At 40.2% G+C, this 19,505-nt stretch overlaps 1 protein-coding gene across 1 annotated transcript in view; it reads left to right on the top strand.

Annotated features, from left to right (window-relative positions):
- The window catches only part of KIF3B (kinesin family member 3B), a 45,641-nt gene extending 26,727 nt beyond the window's left edge, over positions 1 to 18,914 (top strand). The window contains exons 6-9 of the mRNA XM_016148818.2: positions 2,468 to 2,581; positions 3,285 to 3,390; positions 5,354 to 5,532; positions 6,460 to 18,914. Of these exons, the coding sequence (XP_016004304.1) occupies positions 2,468 to 2,581; positions 3,285 to 3,390; positions 5,354 to 5,532; positions 6,460 to 6,556 (496 nt within the window). The 3' untranslated portion in view covers positions 6,557 to 18,914. The remainder of the gene's footprint in view (positions 1 to 2,467; positions 2,582 to 3,284; positions 3,391 to 5,353; positions 5,533 to 6,459) is intronic.
- Positions 18,915 to 19,505: the final 591 nt, after the last annotated feature.

Here is a 19,505-nt window from a genome sequence, read left to right as displayed (position 1 = left end):
GCGTTTGTTTCTAAAACCTCAATACTGTTCCATTGATTTATATGTCTGTTTTTTTGCCAATACCACACTGTTTTGATTACTGTAGTAACCTTTGTAGTAAGTTTTGAAATGAGGAAGTGTGAGTCCTCCAACTTTGTTGGTCTTTTTCAAGATAGTTTTAGGGTCCCTTGCATTTTTTTATAAATCTAAAACCAGCTTGTCAATTTCTGCAAAAAAGCCAGCTATGATTTTGTTGACTTGTGTTTGTGTGGAATTTGTAGATCAATTTAGAGATTATTGTCATCTTAACAATAATATGTTCTGATCCATGAACATGAGATATCTTTCCATTTATTTAGATTTTTATTTTCTGTCAAGACCGTTCTATAGTTTTCATTGCACAAGTCTTTTCACTTCTTTTGTTAATTTTATACCTAAATATAAAATTAGGTATTGATGCCATTGTATAGGAAATTGTTTTCTTAATTTTTTCCGAATGTAGAGAAATACAATTGATTATTGTATAAAACACAGTATATCTTTCCACCTAACAAAAATAAAATAAAATTTCGTAGTATTATCTCATACCCTGTCCATATTCAGATTTTCTTGGTTTGTTCATATTAAGACCTATATGAGGAACACAGATTGCGTTTGGTTATTATGTCTCTTAAGTTTATTTTAACCTGGACTGATCTCTTTTCCTTTTAAGAACTTATTTTGTAATTGACTTGTTGAAAGCTGGGTCATACAACCTGTAGAAATATCACATGTTTTAGATCTGTCAGTCTGCTTTTTCATGATGCCATTTAATTTGTATCTCTAGCTCTTGTATTTCCCTTTAACTGAAAGCTAGCTCTGAAGCACTGGTTTTTAATCTTGGCTGCACACAGAAATCATCTAAGAGTTTTTAAAAATAGTGATGCTTGGGCCCACCCCAGAGATTCTGATTTAATTGGTCTAAGGCAGTGGCCCTTAAACCTCATCTGAAGGGCTTGTTAAACAAAGATAGCTGGGCCCCACACCCAGAGTGTCTGCTTCAGTATGTCTGAGGTGGGGCTTGAGAAATTTGCATTTCTAACAAGTTCCAGTTGTTGCTCCTGCTGGTTCGGTGAACACACTTTGAGAACCAGTGATCTGTGATGAGGTCTGGGCAAGATATTTTTTAGAACTCTGTAAAAAATATTAATGTGCAGTTTGGCTTGAGAATCACTGAGCAAATAGTTTCAACCAATAATGACTTTTGTCTGGATCCTTTTATTTCATTAGGGGTTACAAAATGATGTTTTTCTCTAATCAGTTCTTCTACAGTATTAGCTGGAATTTTTCTTTAAAGAATATTTCAAAGGGATTCTTTTAATGGCCAACTTTTAAATTAGGAAAGGAATCCTTAACACTAAATCTATGTTTCCTCTTTCTAGGCATGTACACCTGGGAAAAATATAAAAAAAACAAAAAGCCAGAATAATAATAGCTATCTCTAGATAGTGAAATCGTGTGTAAATATATTTTCCACATTTCCCAATGTATAAATTGAATCTTTAAAATCAGGGAAAAAAAACCTCCATATCTTACGAAAAATAATTTTTTAAATGTCAAATAAAATGAAGAGAAATTTTTATCACTTCCAAAATATTTTTTTCTCTAAGGAAGGCATTTTTATTGTTTTAGCTTTTATATCTTTTGAATAAACAGTGAGTCCTGTTTCTCACAGTCAGTATCCTTCACCTCTGGTGTTTGTTTTGCGTCTCTCTCTCCCACGTTAACACCCCTTTGGCATTGTTCTGTCTTGAGGTTTTAACAGCGAATGCAGAAATGTGGCAGAAAGCCATCAATCATCATGGAGAGACAGAACCCACTGGGTTCCAGTTTCATTCATTGTTTGCCATGTTCCCTGGGTGCTTCTCACGCAATCTCTTCTCAGGAATGGTCTTCAGGAATGGTCTTCGTTCTCAGAGGTCTAAGGGACTGAAAGCCATTTGGTCCTGCTCTTTGTCCTGGTGATTGGAATGTGCAATTTTCTAGCTCAGACAACAATTCGTGGGATTAGAGGAAGGCAATTTAATTTCTAATCTGTTTTCAGCATTTTGGAAGTTAATGATCTGGGTTAGTAGTACCAGTGGCCTTCCAAAAAATGCTTCACGTAGCACAGGTTCGCTCCAGTATAGCCTGTGCGTCACCTTCGTCTTTAGTCCTTTCACCTCCTCAAGCTGCTCCTGCTTGGGCAGAAGTGACCTCTTCATATAGATTCCTAGGGCAGACCACTGTCAGCACCTGTCATACCTAAAAGGCCTGCACCATTGGTAGGGACCAAATGTCATTCGTATCTGTGTCTTCGCTCTTTGTATGATGGTAGGCCCATAGCACCTGCTTAGTAAATATTTACTGAGTGACTTATCTAATTACTCACTACATGTGGGACCAGATAGCCAACAATTCACCTGTATTGTTTCTTTCTGTATTTACCCCTGTATGTGTGCTCTTCTAGGCATCTTATTATAGAAAACTTTATCCCTCTGGAAGAAAAAAGTAAAATTATGAATAGATCCTTCTTTGATGAAGAGGAAGATCATTGGAAATTACATCCCATAACCAGACTGGAGTAAGTCACTACTGACTTTAAGTAGACTTGACGGTGGGGAGAAGGGAAAGAATATTGGAAAGCTGTACTTGGCCAGAGGGATATGGTAAGAACATACTTTGATTCATTTCAAGTTGGAACCAATTGTGTCTCTGACTTTGTGATGGCCATAGGTCTGTAAGGTAAAAATTTGATGATGAGTACAGTATTAGGAACTGGGAAACTTTATCACACTGAACTAATGATTTTCCTTAAGTTCCTGCATTTTGATTTCCCCAGCTGTCCAGTGAAGCTTACTAGGCCAAATGTGGGTCAGTCAGTACACAAGTGTCATCTTGTGTGTCAGTCCGACACAGAGTTGAAAAGGACTCTCAGTGTAAGTCTGGGTCCTGCTGGAAAAATGAGAGATACCTGCCAAAGACACAGGGGTGGGGAGTGTTGACAGCTATGCTTCGTGCCTCCCATCTAAGAACTGGATGATGATTCAGATCTCTTTTGGCCTAAAAGATTCATGACACTCACGTTTGAATCAGAAAGCAACTCAAGCAGAAAATATAAGCAGCTCCGGCATCATTTTCATGTCAGCCTTCAGTCTGGGGAGTCACTTGCTTCAGGTTTTACTTAAGTAGGCTCAGTGTTTTCTGAATGTTGGTTCCATAGGACTGAGACTGAAACTATGGAACACATGCCAGCCATGGCTTTAACCACTACAGTTCTTTTCCAGGAATCAGCAGATGATGAAGCGGCCTGTCTCAGCTGTGGGATATAAGAGACCATTGAGCCAACACGCAAGAATGTCCATGATGATTCGTCCAGAGGCCCGATATAGGGTGAGAAGATTGTTCTTATGTTCCTCTCTTCTCTCTTTTAGAGAAGTTTAGATTTATGTAAACCCTGAGGCACGATCTACAAAGTCATAGAGTTTCTATCCTGACTCTTTCCAGAAGTACCTGAGGACATTTATGTTAATATAACAATTTTAACAAATAATAAATAAATAATAAAAGAACAATAACAAATAATATTAAATAAAAAGGTAAAATAGAATGAGCTTTAGGAAATCAGGACTGAGGAAAATGGAAAGCATAACATCCTGTCCATAAAGGCCTATAAACTCGATAATGGTCAATAAACATTAACAATAGGCTTCAGAATTGCTCTTTGGGAAGACTGGGAAGAATGTCGATGTCAGTGACAAGAGATGGAGATGTGTTCAAGAACTTACAGTACTTCTACATTAATATAATGTGGGTCAGTCATGTGGTTATTTCAAGTGACATAATTGAGGACTATTTAATGACCAAAACATATTTTATAATAATAATACTGTATGAGCTTCTGTTATAAGCACTTGCTATGTTCCAGGCACTGTATTTAGCGGTAGATCGCTTTCTCTACTTGAACACCCCTGCCTACTCTATGCAGTAATCATGCGGCTTAGTAGGTAGCTGATAAGTGGATGAACCAGGAGACACAATATATTAAGTTATAAAACAATTGTTATTGAAAGTACATATATGGATAAAAAAAATCTGGGACAAAATATATCAAAATGTGAACTGGTTATATCTGGTTAATGAAAGTACACTTAATTTAAATTGAAATTTTCTTTCTTTTTTTTTTCCTTATTTGTGTCTTATAACTATCAACAGGGAACATGTATTATTTTTATAATGAAAGAATTTCACTTTAAACATTTAAAATGTTTTTGAGTCTCCCTTGTCAGCCAGAGCAAAACAGATTAGGATTAATTAGCTCCTTGGGTACTTTTCTTTCTTGCACTGAGTTATTTAAAATAAAGAAAACAAAAATAGAAAGGATGTATTAAGGTTTTATATAGTGGAAGATGAGTGTTGTGTCAGACAGAATCCTCAGAAGCATTTTTCTAGCAATTTCAGAATGTACATATCTTGCCAGTTATTTCATGTCTTAAGCCAAAAATATGCTTTTTAAGCCTACAAATCAAATATGTGGGTTTCCAGTGGGGCAAACCTGATCCAAAGGTAGAATTTAAAGCAGTGGCTTTCAAGCAGTGGACCTACTCCATTAAAAGAAGTTTTAAGCAATATCTCAGTATATGAAATTGATAAATGGAGCCACTCCCTCTCCCCACCTTCTCCCTGCAGTGGCCCCTCCTGCCCCCTCTGGAGCCCTGGGGCTTGAACTCCACTGAATGGGAGAAGCTGGAGAAGATGTGTAACCATGGGTACTCTTCCCCTACACACTTGCCGTGGTATGTAGGAGCTGGGACAAGGCCCACCACAGGATAGCAAGTGAAGGAGTCCATCCACTTGCTAGTTATGAGGCAGGGCCCAGACTGATTTTTAAAATGTAGTTACAACCGTATACACTGCCACACACCCCCTTCTACATGCACATACACCGTACCTATCTCTTCCCCTCAGCAACCAAAACATTCATCAAAGCTGCTGTAGTAGGTGGTGAGATTATTGGTGATTACTATTTTCTTCTTTATACCTTTTTTATATTTTCATATTATCTGCAATAAATGGGTTTTACTTAATTTATTATTATTCCATTTAGGGTATAATACATGTTTATTATTATATATATTGTTAAGGAAAATAGAGAAAAGCCTAGAGAAGAAAATTAAAATTATCTGCAATCCCACCATAAAAAAAGTCATAAAACTACATTGCTTCTAGGCAGGATCTTGATAGACTCTGAGTAGCAAGCCATTTGGACTTTTGTTTTTGGAGGGAGTCTGTGTTGCTTATACTTTCTGTGTCTGACTGGAAACAAACCTAGCTGGTTGTGGCTGTGTTCCTGCAGGCAGAAAACATCGTGCTGTTAGAGCTGGACATGCCTAGCCGGACCACTAGAGACTACGAGGGCCCTGCCATTGCCCCCAAAGTCCAGGCTGCATTGGATGCGGCTCTGCAGGATGAAGATGAGATACAGGTGGATGCGTCATCCTTTGAAAGCACCGCAAATAAGAAATCCAAGGCCAGGTGAGTGGCTTTTGATGACTTATGTTTGAACAGAACATATTTGAACAAGGACAAATGAAGGTAGAGTGTGGCAAGAATGCTCGTTTATCATAGAATACTTTACAGGACACAACAGAAAATGTTGCTGTATTATTCCTATGTTTATTCAATTTTTACACAAATATATATGGTTCAGGTATGATTCCAGGTATACTGAATACCAAAATGCCTAATGTGCCCAGTTCCTACTATAGGGAGTATGTATTCTAGTGAAATAGGGTACTGTACTTTGGTTCCCACCAGATACTAGGTAGTTCTAAGTGCTTTAAAAAAGATTCTTTTAATGATTTCTTGCAAAAAATCACAAGATAAATATTATCATCAACCCCATTATATAGAGGAGAAAACTGAGAAGATTTGAGAAAGTACCCAAGTTCAAGGAAGTAAGTGGTAGACAGGGTTCACACCTAGGTCTATATAAATCCACCACCCAGCCTCTAAGCCTTGGTGGTGAATTTACCTCATTTATCTAAATAACCAAGTACTTAATTTGGTGCAAAATTAGAAATTCTATATTATTAAATTCTAGAGTAGAAGTTTAAGAAAAACAACTGAGTGCAAAAGCAAAAATGGAAGAAATTCTACCTGGAAACAATATTTTTTGCCCATTTGTAGAAGACGGTCAAGATTTGATTTAAATGGAAGAACAATTACCGGGAATCAGAGTCCTTTCCCTAAGGTTTCACACCTTGGTCGGCAAGTTGTGTTGACCGTGTGCAGAGGGTCAGGCTGTGTAAGCCTGTTGGATTTATAGTTGAAAGGTCTAGTGGCTTTTAGGTCATTGTGGAAAGGCCACCTTGAAATGTTAATGTTGGTGGGAAAGGAGTCTGGTCTGTGCCAGTGACAGAGATGGGATGTGTAATATAAATGTGTGGTTCACTTTTGCAGGCCAAAAAGTGGAAGGAAGTCGGGATCCTCCTCCTCTTCCTCAGGAACCCCTGCATCTCAGCTTTATCCACAATCTCGGGGGCTGGTTCCGAAGTAAAGCCAGTTCCTCCTCTCCCCGGGTGTGAACAGCATTTGCCTTCTGAGAGAAGAGATGAGCAAAAACCTGCAGAGAAGACTCGAGCCCAAACTCAGAACCATTCCCCTGGGGAGAAGCAATGGCCTCTTTGCAGATTAACCAACTTAATCTGGCTGAAACATGCTGGTTCTAATCTGGCACTCAGCTCCTCTGGGAAACGTCCTTTAATTAGCATCTCAGAAATGCATGGGTAAGGTAAAGTGCAACAGTCGAAGTGGAAAGCAAGAGAATGACCAGTGACCTTGCTTCCCCTTCTCCCTTGCCTTCTCTTCTCCCTTCCCTTGTCCTCCCTTCCTCTCCCCTCTCCTTTTCTAGCCTGTTCTTTATACTGGGCTTCCTTCTCTTTGAACAATAGGGCAGAATCAGGAGTCACCTTAGCGGGGACCAAGTCTTTGGAGCCTCAGGATAAAATGACAGTGAGGTCAAAAGTGAAAGCCCTAGAACTTGAATAGGTGCTTGTTCTTGTAAGTAGAAATGAGCAATCTCATTTGGATCCAAGCCCATGATGGCTTCTCAGTAAGAAGTGGATCTGCCTTTGGGATCTCCGGAATGAGGAAATGTTTTCCAAGGAAGCTACCGATTTCCGCCCTGGACGAATTCAGTGTCGGAAGCAATAGAAATCACATTCCCTTTGGCTCCTTGGAGAGTTTAGGGAAACAGCTTCTTTAAAACCTCAAAACCATGACTATCCTGTCAAAGACATAAATCTGTAAGCTGATGCCATGTCCATACACCGTGTCACTTTAATCTTCATTTGTTACCATCTTTTCCCGTGCACACGTACTCTGAGCATCCCCGCCTAGGCCCATCCTCAGCCTTCAAGAGCATGCTCTGTAGTGGGTCTGTTTTGTAGGAGAATGGAGGCTGGCTCTGCCTTCTCCAATGGGACAAGAGTAGGAGGAATGAAACATATAGTAGCACTTTTGAATTCTCCATTTTGTTCTGTAATTGCATAGAGAGCGTAAGGGTGACTAGGCAGATGCAGAGACAGAGGCATAAGGCTTGGTGCAGTGGGAAGGAAAGACATAACAGATGGAATCAAAGGAACCCTGCCTGCCTTCAGCAGAAAGCTCACCTAATCCCAGAACTGTGGCTTCCCCCAGGCAGAACCTAAGATGGTGGCAGGGGGTGGCTGTGTGATTGAATAGGCTCAGAAGAGAGTTAGGAATTCCTGTTTACATATACTAGTTTGGTTTGTAAGTTTTAGTTCTTTGTATTATTGAATTCAAAGCTTCATTTTATGTTGGTCATTAGGTGAATGTTACTCTTTTTTCCCCCAAGAGAAGCTCATGCGTGTGTGTGGGTGTGCAAGCACAATGGTGGCTGTGTTCTTTGAGTGTATCTGTGTGAGAGAGAGAGAGAGACCACGAACTTGCCCAATTTTAGAAATACACTAGTGTACAGTTGTTGCCTTTTTCTGTATTAAAGGCCCATTGAATGACTAATCCAGGCTGGAAGTGCTCCCATGTGGGTGTCTGACTCCACGAGCCAAGCCTGAGGGGACAATATGAGTCCCCAAGTCTGCCACACTGGTGTACCTTGCTGGCACGGTGCCTCAGTAAGGTGGCGACTCAGGTGGGCCTCGAGTTATATTTTAACTCAGCTGCTCAGTTCCCAGGGCACATTTCTGGATCAGAACCCATGGGAAAGAGGAGGTACCAGTGCAATGTCTTAGCATGTTACAAATGGAGATCTGTCATCTGGCAGCTTATCTCATTTTTAGTTACCATTTTGTCTGAACCCAGGGCCCTTTTCAGCAATTCCCAGAGCATAATGGAGCCTTCCGTCATCTTTCTTGGGATCAAACCCTGCTTCTTTCCTATTTACTAAGATTTTACCTGTTTGAATAGGCACCAAATAATGAGGTGGATAGTAAGATAGTTATCTGCCGGTTACATCTGTTTCTTGCACCACATTTTTTTAAAGCTAGACCGACTTCTGTGGGCTGAAAATATTCGTCTGGAAAATCTGAGAATTGAACACTGTAGATAACATGATACTTTAATACTGATGTCTTGAGGTGGCTATTCTGACCAAGGGTGGTTGAGTGACCATAGAACTTAATTTCTAAGAAGGCAAAAAAAAAAAAAAAGAAAGCCAAGTTGACAAGCAGGGTTATTAAAACAAGCTTGCCTTGTATTTACCTGGTGGTCTGTGAAAAAAGTAGAAGAACACCTGTGTGGAGGTGAAGCCGTTCCTTCCCAAGCAGTCTCCGGTGCTTTTCTTCTCTCAAAATGGATCCGATAAATATCTGAATAGAACAGACAGTAGAATAGTCTTACCGCTACCAGAAGTTGCTGCTTTGAGCTCTGAATTGAGCCAAATGTGTAGAGGACCTACCACACCCACCGAGGGACCAGGCTTTCCTGTCTATAGTCGTGCTAGAATGTTCCAGGCCATCTGAGGGCCTTCATGCCTGCAGCAGTTAGTGAGGTCTGGAAGCAAGCATCACAGGACCTAAGAAGATCATCGGGGAGAAGAAGTTTGAAACTGTGTGTGCAACCCTCTTCAGGCCCCTTTTTGCTTTGATCAGTAGGAATGTATCTGGCTTCATATTTAAAGTCACATGCCTCCCAGACCCCTGGATTCAGAACCTGACGCCACAAATCATAGGCATGAAGCACTTTCTTAAGACTCTGACCTAACATTGGATTGTTCCCTGTCGGTTGCCTGCATGCTGCTTGAATTGTACCACCCACACCTCCATGACCAAGGGCATCAGAGAGTTCTGCAGCTTAGGCGTGGGCTGCTCTCTGCCCTTCTTGTCTGACTCTTGTAAGTCCTCCCTCACTGAATGTAGAATTGTTGCCAAGTTGCTGAGAAGTGTCAGTTCCCTGTTAACATGGGATATCAGTTGTGCCTCACATTTCCCACTTGAGATCGAGGCTCACTGCAAGAAATACCTTCTCAACACCATCAGTGGACAGAAATGGGGCTATTAATGTACTCTAAAAGCCATAATCAAAATGCTCAGAGGGAACTGGATAAGAATAGTGGGCCTGGCTATTGTCTATCTCACAAGGTTTTGTCTTGTACTGTTCACAAATCTGCCATCTTTTCCCCTGCCCTTGTTTCTTGAATGAAATGCTTTTGAGGTTATTTATGAAAGGACTGATCCTGGGACAGGAAGGAGACAGTGGGCTTTATGGCTCTTGGGAGTTACTATTGATCTTGACCTTTTCTTTGGCTACCTTTAGACAAAGAATATGCCAATTCTTGGGGCTCTAAGTTTTACACTTGATATTTATTTGTATCATCTCTTTGTCTAGAAATGTAAAAGTGATTCTAAACTAAGATGTGTAATAAAAATCAATCAGATTTATTGTACCTATAAAAAGGTGTCCTCATAAATGACTAACGCTTTTGAAAACGATATGCCTGTGGCCGACACACTGCTATTTTCTTTAAACATTTTAATTTTTCTAGTGAAAGGGTAGGAGTGGAAGTGAAGATTGAGTTGGAATGCTGGTATTTTAAAAATATAGCAACAAGGTAAAGGGACATAAAATGAAGAAAGACAGTGACAAATAAATGCTTCTCATGTTTTTGCGTGGAGGTTCCTGAGACAGGCCTGAGTGATAGGCATGCAATGTCTTTTAGCTTTTGCGTTTTTTTAAGTTTCTTTAAATTTATTACATTGTACTTTAAAATGTGCCTTTTTTTTTTTTAAACAAAAATATGTTATTTACCATCAAGAAAAAAAATCCCAGAAATGGACCGTATGTTGATCTTGTGGTTTCTCATATGCTCAGGCCTGTATATCCCTGCGTGCTCCCTGGTTGAGAAGTAGGGCCTGAGTAGAAAGAGCACAGACCACCTGTCCTCTGAGCTGAGTCTGAATTGTGGTTGTGCCTCTGCTTACCAGCTGTGTGACTATGAGGAATTTAATTTACTTCTCTGAACCTTGGGATCATTGACTGTAAAATGGGATGATAATCCCCATCTTTCAAGGCCATCGTGAGGATTAGCAGCGCTTCAAAGCAACAGGCACATAGTATGTGAACTAGAACAGGCATTTAAAAATGTGGTTATTGCTGTGATAGGGCCCTCATTCAGAAGACACCATGAACAATTTGTATCCTAAGACACTAGAAGCTAGTACTGGGCATCCATGTTTATTTAGAAAATGCTAGGCCTCTATAGAAAAGCCGCTAACTCTTTAACACGTATATGCTGAATACCTACTCTGTGCCATGCTGTTTTAGACACTGGATGTCTAGATGTGAGCAACACTGACATGGTCCCCGCCCATACAAAGCTTGTACTTTAATGGGTAAGGGCCTGAAGAGGGTTGCACACATAGTTTCAAATACTCACAAACATGTAATTACAAATAATGACAAATGCCATGAAGTAATATATAGAATAGTATAAGAGAATAATAGGGGCCTAATTTGGATTGGGCAGGTAAATAAGGGAAGGGCTTTCTGAAGAAATGGCATTTGCAATGAGACCTAGAGAACAAAGAATTGGCTGGGCAAGAGCAGAGGGCAGGGAATTTGTGAAAGAGGGAACAGTATTTCCGAAGACCTTGTATAACAGAGAAGTAGAATTTCATAAGGTATCTGCTGTCCTTTTTTACCTTTAATAGAGGGAAGCATGGAGAACTATTGTCGAAAAGATTATAGTACAGGACTTTAAAAAGTAACAATAAGATCTTTAAAGAGCACAGAGAGGACAGTGGCCTATGTGACTTAAGCAAATGGTTCTTAATTTTATTTCTTCATACGATGCCCTCAAACTATGTGTAATGTCCCTATACCCCCCTTTTCTTCCAAAAAGTTAAAAACCATAACTTGGCTTTGCCTAGATAATTACTAGTTTAGACCATTTCAATCTATTAGCCAGAAAGCAAGAGTTCATAGTGTGAGTTAAAGAAGTATAAATGTCTTCTTGAAAGTGACAGAATCCTGGATTGGGCGAGGGGCTAGCTCATAGGGGAGGTACAAGATAGAGCACCGACTCACCAGTTGTCTTCTCATCTTCTGGATTGTTAAAGAAAAAAAAAAAAACAAGCTACCAAACCTTGTGTGATTCCATAAGAAAGAAATATTTGGTCTTTGTTCTTGAAGAGCTTCTACGACCCTTGGGATTTCCTGAGTGATAGGAGTATCTTTTGGTATTCCTTAACAAGCTCCTTTCGACCATATCTGAGCTTAGGTTAATAAAGTGACTGTAGGTGGCCTCCTAGATAGCTTCAGGATGGGGGCCAGTTGCCAGTGGAACTGATCCTGTGATTAGAGGGTTGGAACTTTCAGTCTTACCCTCGACCTCCTGGGAGGGGAGAGGAATTGGGGATTGAGTTAATCACCACCAGCCAATGATTTAATCAGTCATGCCTGCATAATGGAAGCTCCATAAAGCCCCTAAATGATGAGGGTTCAAAGAGCTTCCAGGTTGGTCACACACTGAGGTGCTGGGAGGATGGCGTGCCGGAAGAGGGCATGGACTTCCCCACTCTTCCCCCCATAGCTTCTGCTATACATTTCTTCCATTTGGCTGTTCCTGAGTTGCGTCCTTTATAACAAATTGATAATAGTAACTAAAGCCCTTTCATGAGTTCTGTGAGCCATTCTAGCGATTATTGAAGCTGAGGAGGGAGTTGTGGGACCCTTGATTTTATAGTTGGTCAAAAGTACAGGTGGCAGGCTGGGACTTCGAACTGGCATCTGAAGTGGGGGCAGTCTTGTGGGACTGAGCCCTTACCTGTGGGTCTGTGCCAACTCCAGGTAGTGTCAGGATCGTAGGACATCCAGTTGGTGTCTAGAGGATCAGAGAATTGGGTTGTCGAGTGGAGGGAAATCCCATATATTTTGTTGTCAGAATAAAAACAGTTGACTTCGGGAACTGTACTTTGAACTCCACACTGATAGTTTAGTTTGAGGATATGTGATTTTGGTAGGCCCTCTTTGTACTAGAGTTGCCATCTGATTGAAGTTTACCCTGAGAATGGTCTCCAAGGACCATGTGGTGGTCACATCTGCCAGTGGCATTTGTCAAGGACATAACTGTAGCTCTTGCAGCTGCTCCTGTTTCATCCTCTGTTTCCACCATCAGTCTTGTGGTTAACCATCCCCGGGTGCTTCAGTTAGGCAAGCCAACTGGGGACTTGCTTTTGGGGAGGAAGAAATGGGCAGAGTTCGCTCACCTGCATCTCTGGGAACAGCAGAGCCCACAGGAACTTGTTAAATGCCTATGTTCACCAGGTGTCTTGTTCTGCACTGGGGATGGGGAGGAGTAAAATGTACTCCAGCCCTTCTGAGGAGAGAGGAGACAGAAACATTCACTGATGGTAATTCGGAGTGACGAAGACCTACGAGAAGGCCTTCCTCCTCTCCTTGTACTGCTCTCCCTACCTTTTGTGGCTGGAGCCACGCAGGCTTCCTTTGCGTTATGCCAACAGCTTTCATGCCTTGGCACCTTCATGTGTGCTGTGCCCTTTTTCTGGAAACTTTTCCCCACTCTTTGTTTGGCTAACTCTTACTCATCCATCAGGTACCAATTTAATGTCACCGCTTCTAAGAAGCCTTCCCCAATTGCTTGTTCTGATTTTCCTCCATCTCTACCTGGCTATATGGTGTCTCTTACTTTGTTTCCTTCTTAGCTTCGTTCCCATCTTGCAGTTATATATGTCTTTGCTTTGATCTCTGCCACCGACACGTTCCCCGAGGGCATATCCTATTGTCCTAAGTTTGACACTGGATATTTGGATGGTGCTGATACCAGCACAGCTCAGCACAGTGTTTTCTGTCAGAGGAAAGAGTGATATGCCAGGAGAGGTGGAGAAAGGCTTTGTAAAGGAGACAGCATTTCAGCTGTGCTCTAAGAATGGGTAGGGTTTCACCCATTTGGAAGGAGGGAGGAGCACGCCAGACAAAGGAGACAATATGAATGAGCACATGGGGACTTCCTGGTGATGGGGATGGATAAGGAAAACCAGGTTGGTTAGGGTCCGGACTCTGGGCACATCCTGTAGATAGTGGGGGAGCCCTTGAAGGGTTTTTTTTCTTTATGGGAGTGAAGTACAACCCTATTTATATTCAAGCATTTTTTTCCGTAAGCCAGCCTCACATGCTATTATTTCTTTTTAACAGAAAGCAATTCCACTGAGTGAAGCTTTAAGTTAGCCTACTGTTCACACAGGTTTTTTGGCCTTAGTCGGCAAATTGTATTCTTCAAGGAGCTTTCCCCGGCACAGCTCACTACCCAAGGAATTCCAGGAAGCACTTGAACTTGACTTCAAGATCCTGGTTCCCTAGGAATGGGGCCAAGGGATGTTTCAAGGCAGTAGTCTGGAAGGTTGTCCTTTTGCTGTATTTGGGAACAGAGAAATTAAACTTCGGCACTTGGTTTTGAAATTTATCTTTCTTGTCCAGTCAACAAAAGATTTGCATGTGCTGTTCAAGACTCTGTGCTAGGTGTCATGAGCTGCATGCAGCTCAGCACCCTGCCCTTCCTGAACTTGCAGTCTTGTAGGGAATTAACACCAATCACAAATAAGTAGAATTCAAGGTGATCAGTGGCCCAGATATGGCACTGACAAGTTGCGGGGCAGGGGGCGGTGGTCACAGATTTCAGTAAGGGGCATGTTAAATGTAGTGATCAGTCTCTATGCTAGAATACTCCAGGGTGACAAAAGGAGCCAGGGCTTTGGCATCACTTTCATTTCTCTTTCTCTCTCTTTATTTTTTTCTTTCTTTCTTTCTTTTTTTTTTTTTTTTTCCGAGGATCTACAATGTTCTGGGCATTGTTCTAGTCCTAGGGATCCAGATGAAGTCCCTGTCTCCAGGGCTGTCATATTCTAGTGATGGAGACAGATGGTTAACAAAGAAGTATGTGCTGTGTCTGAAAGGAAACAAGGCAGATCAGGGGTTAGAGAGCGATGAGCTGGGGAGGTGGTAGCTGGGTTAGATTGGGAGGTCAGGGAAGGCTTCTCTGCAATGATGACATGTTACATTTGAGCAAATCTCTGAGTGAGATTCAGAAACAAGCATGTGGGTATCTGGGACTTGGAGGAAGAGTACTCCAGGGGAAAAAATAGCAGTGCAGGGGCCTGGGGCTGAGACTGTCTTTGGGGAGGCGTGGAGGCAAGTATGGCTAGTGGCAGTGAGGTTGCAAAGATAGCCAAGGGCCGGCTCCGAATTATAAGTGAAATTTATTTTTAGATTATTGCAAGCTTTTAAGCAAAAAAGGGGACTCTGGCAGGAATATTTTTAACAGATCCCTCTGGATGCTTTGCGGAGAACTGAGCAATGGGAGCAGGCAAGGAGACTGCTTAAAAGGGGTGCATAGTTTGGATAAGAGGTGGTGACTTGAACCGGGTGGTTGGAGAGGAGAGAAGTGGTAACATGCCACTTAGTATATATATGTATTGCTGATAATTAGATTGTTGGTAAGAGAAAGAGAAGAGGCAACAACCGCCCTAAAGTTTTTGATCTTAAGCCCATGGAAAATGCCACTTCCTTCCATGTGCCCTCCTCCTTTTAAAATAAAAGGCTTTTAATAAGATATAATTCATCCACCATGCAGCTCACCCATTTAAAGTATATCATTTGTTGGTTTTTAGAATATTTACAGTTGTGTAACCATCACCACAATCAATTTTAAAACATTTTCATCACCCCCAAAAGTATCCATTAGCAAGCCAGTTCCAGTTTCTTCCCAACTGCACGCCCTGGGCAACCACTAATCTACTTTTCATCTCTTCTGTCTACATCTGGCTCTTTTAGGGTCTCAGAACCCCACTTTTCTCATCTGTAACTTCACAGGGTGATTGTTCGTTTTAAAAGAGAACATAAAAACATGAGAGTGTGCCTAATGGGCCAAGTACACTGATTTTGGCCTTACTTAGGTAAGTGCTCCGGAATGCCAGCCCTTCCCCACTGTGTTCTCAGTTTGGCAGCATGGACATTGGTGAAGAGCATGGGCACTGGACCCAGATTGCTGAGCTGTGAATTCTGAACTCACCATTTACTAGTTTTGTGATTATGGCAAAGTTTCTTATCTTCCCTGGGGCCTCAGAATCCTCAGCACTCAAAGAGGGACCATAGCAAGTACTTCCCAAGTTGCCATGAGTCCAAATGTGTGGAGCACTGGGAATAGCGCCTAGTATGTATCAAGTGCTCAGTGAACGGTAATTGTTGGCATGTTGTTACCATTATTAGTCAGGATTCCTCCAGGCAGGTGGTGGCTCCCAACTTCAAGGCTAGGAATAGACATTGCTGAATCCAGGTGGTTGCAGGGGTAATGGAGTGAGAGACCAATGTCTATTTTTAGTGTCGTCCTCTTGCTGGATCTGTACTTTTGCAGAAGTCACTTGTTCCCTCTAAACTTCAAGTTGGTCATCTGTAAAGTGGGGGTTAAAGTCAATCTTATTTCATGGAACTGTGGAGGATTCAGTGACCTACTGAGAACCTGTTTGCTAGGCACTGTTTTGAACACACCAGGAAAAAAAACCCTTGCCCTCCTATAGCTTGTATAGAGCTGGTGGAGACAGAGAGTAAATAAGCATAAGGATCATAATAAATAAAAAATACATAAATAAGAAAGAATATATGTAAAGCGCCTGTCATGTGGCAAGCACTTCGTAAATGGTAGCTGTAATGATTATTATGTGGAAGCACTTTGTAAAGCTGGACAGTACAGCATAGAGGTAGGTCTCTAGGTCACTGACAGTTGAGCACGTTGCCTTCATTTAAGCCCTACCTCATTTCTGCGCAATTAAATTTCACTTAGCCTCCAAGGCCCCTTTAACATTGCCTGGTTGAAATCTGTGTGTCTTGTGGTTAGAGCTTTATTCTTTCCTCCTTTCAGCTGGTATTAACTGAAGGTCACTTTGGGCTGGGAGTTCTGCTGGATGCTGGGGCTATTAAGCTAAAAAAACCCAGGATGGGTATGGTCAAGAAAATGAATGGAGGGAGCCCAGGATACTTTGGGAACCTCCAGGTCAGGAAGATGAGAGCCAGACTGTGAAGGAGCCTGGCTGCCTTGGTTTTATTCTGCCAGGGGACATCCTGAAGGATTTTCAGGTGGGTGATAAAGGTAGCAGAAAAACTAAGACTTCATAACATTCTTGTTTAAATACTACAGTAAACATTTGCATTATGGCCAAATGCATAATTTAAGCATTACAGTCAAATCAGAGAGCTACAAGATGGAGATGTAGTGATACGTAGGGGAGCAAAGACCTCGGGGCAAATAATGTCTCAAGGTGAAGACAATATGCTACTAGATCAGCAGGAAATGTGGCAAAATGGAGGAGGGATTTTTGGAGCTGGATAAACCTAGGTTAGCACTTACTACCTGAAGCAAGCTATTGCACTTTGGTGGGAGAGTTAATACAGACGCTGTTACTTTCAGAGTTGCCAAAAGGAGTAAAGAAAACACCTATCTGGCACTTAATAGGCACTCAATAAAAGGTATATATATTAAATATTGATAGCAATATTAATTATTAGTAACAGTGCAGCATTATGGAAAGAGCTCTTTGTGTCAGTCAGAACCATATTCAGATGGTGATACATCTAGTGCAATTTGCTTAACCTTTCTGAGCCTTGGATTGTCTCCTTTCCTGTAAAATGAATGAATGAACAATACCATCCTTGTAGGGTTGAAGTAGGGAATAGGATAATAAAGTTTCTAGTCTGTATAACAGGTGTTCAGGTAAGTGCTATTTTAAAATCAAAAGACAGCTTTATTGAGTATTCTGATTACAAAAATTATGTGTTCTGATGGTAAAACATTCAAACAATACAGAAAAATTTAAAGTCATTAAAATCACTAGAAATTTCATTACCCATAGCTGATGAACAATCTTTTCTTAATCTCTCTATGCAAACATTTTTAGTTTGACCTTCATAATATACATGGGTTCACAGTACACAACTGTCCTGTTTTTACGCAACAGTATGTCATGGACATATGTGTAGTTAATAAATATAGATTTATATTATTGTTTTAATGGCTTGTTTTAATGATTAGTAATCTGTGGTATGGAATACTAGAATTTAACCTTACTGATGGTCATTGAAGTCATTTCTAGATTTTTACTATTTTATACAATACAGTATGAAGCAACTTTGTACATGGATTATTTATTATTCACTTGTTTAATTTCCTCCCTGGGCTAAATCACTGTAAATGAATTACTAAAGGGTTTTCCCATTATAATTTTGTTACATATTACAAAACTGCCTCGCAAAATGACTATGAATTTTCACTCCCACCAATAGTTTGAGTTGTGCCTGTTTGCCAATCTTTTTAACCTTAGCCAGCCTGATCTATTGAAAAGTGGCATCTCAATTTTGTTTTTATCTATAGTTCCAGGATTACCCAGGAAGTTGAAAATCTTTTCAGGTATTTATTTCCATTTGCGTTTTTTCTTTTGCTAATTGCCATTGTTATTTGACCATTTTTTCTATTGAGGTGTTTCTTATTGAGTTTTAAGAACTCTTGTTTGTTAGGAATCTTAAACTCTTTTTCATACAAATGACAAATATTTTCCCCACTTTGTTTTTAACCTTGTGTGCATTTTGTTGCCACATATTAATTTTTAATTTTAGGTAGTCAAATCTATTGATTTTACTTGGAGTTTTTTTCAACTGTTATAACATGTTTAGAAACATTTTCAGTTCCAGAATTATAAAAATATTCACTCGTTTTTTATTCCAAAATTCGTTTATCACATATAAATCTTTAATCTCGATGGAATTTAGATTTAAGGAAGGAAGTGGTGCTATACCTTAATTTTTCTCCAAATGGCTTTCTAGTGGTCTTGTTCTGTTTATCGACTTCCATCTTTTTTCCAATTTGAAATGTTACCTTTATTGTGCCCTACAATTCCTTATATGCTTGGTCCTATTTCTCTATTCTCTTCAGTTTAGTATATTTGTTTGTTCCTTTGTCAAAATGGAGTGTTTTAGTTGGTGTAGCTACCTAATGCATTTTAATATCTAGTAGAACAAGTCCCAATGCAGTAATATTCAAACTTTTCTCTGCATTAGGATGGAATAGTTAAATTCAGAGCTTAGGTTCATTCAGCCAGCTTGAGCTTTAATTCCAGGTCAGCCACTCACTAGCTGTGTTATCTTGGGCAAGTTATTTTTCTCTCTCTGAATCTCTGCTTCTTTGTCTGTATAATGTTAATAACAACAGTATCTATCTTACGGTGTTTTTGTGAAGATGAGATGAAATGATGCATAGCAAGTCCTTGAGACAAGGTCTGGCATATGGAAAGTGATCAGTAAATAGATTATGAAAATGATGTTTTTCCAGTTGATTTTAAGATCATTTTGACAATAAAGCCTCGCTGGGATCTCCATTGGCATGACATTTACTTGATAGGCTAATTTGGGGATAATTAATATCCACGTGTTACAGGGTTTTCAAGTGTAAGAGAAGCTATGATCTTTATTGGTTCAAGATTTCATGCTCCTTGGTAGAGTTTACAGTTTTCTTAGTGTAAGATATGCACATTTTATGTTAACTTTATTTCCAGAGATTTTTTTATTATTATTGTGAATGGGATCCTTTATTCCCCATTTTCAAATGGGATTATTATTAGTACATAAGAAAGTTATTCACGTTTTAAAATTGAAATGTAATTGACATATAACATTTGTATTAGTTTCAGGTGTATAACACGATTCAGTATTTGTATATATTGCAAAATAATCAGCATACACAGTAAGTCTAGTTTAACATCCATCACCACATATAGTTACAATTTTATTCTTGTGATGAGAACTTTTAAGATCCATTTTCTTAGCAATTTTCAAATATACAATATAGTATTATTTACTAAAGTCACCATGCTGTACATGACATCCCCAGGACTTATCAATGGAAATTCATACCTTTCGATCACCTTTACCTATTTTGTCCACCCCTTCATCCTCTGCCTCTGGCAACC

The sequence above is a fragment of the Rousettus aegyptiacus genome, unplaced genomic scaffold, assembly GCF_014176215.1.
Source record: "Rousettus aegyptiacus isolate mRouAeg1 unplaced genomic scaffold, mRouAeg1.p scaffold_m13_p_12, whole genome shotgun sequence".
Classification (NCBI taxonomy): Eukaryota; Metazoa; Chordata; class Mammalia; order Chiroptera; family Pteropodidae; genus Rousettus; species Rousettus aegyptiacus.
Note: the sequence above shows the minus strand (reverse complement) of the source record. Positions and strands in the feature narration are given on the sequence as shown.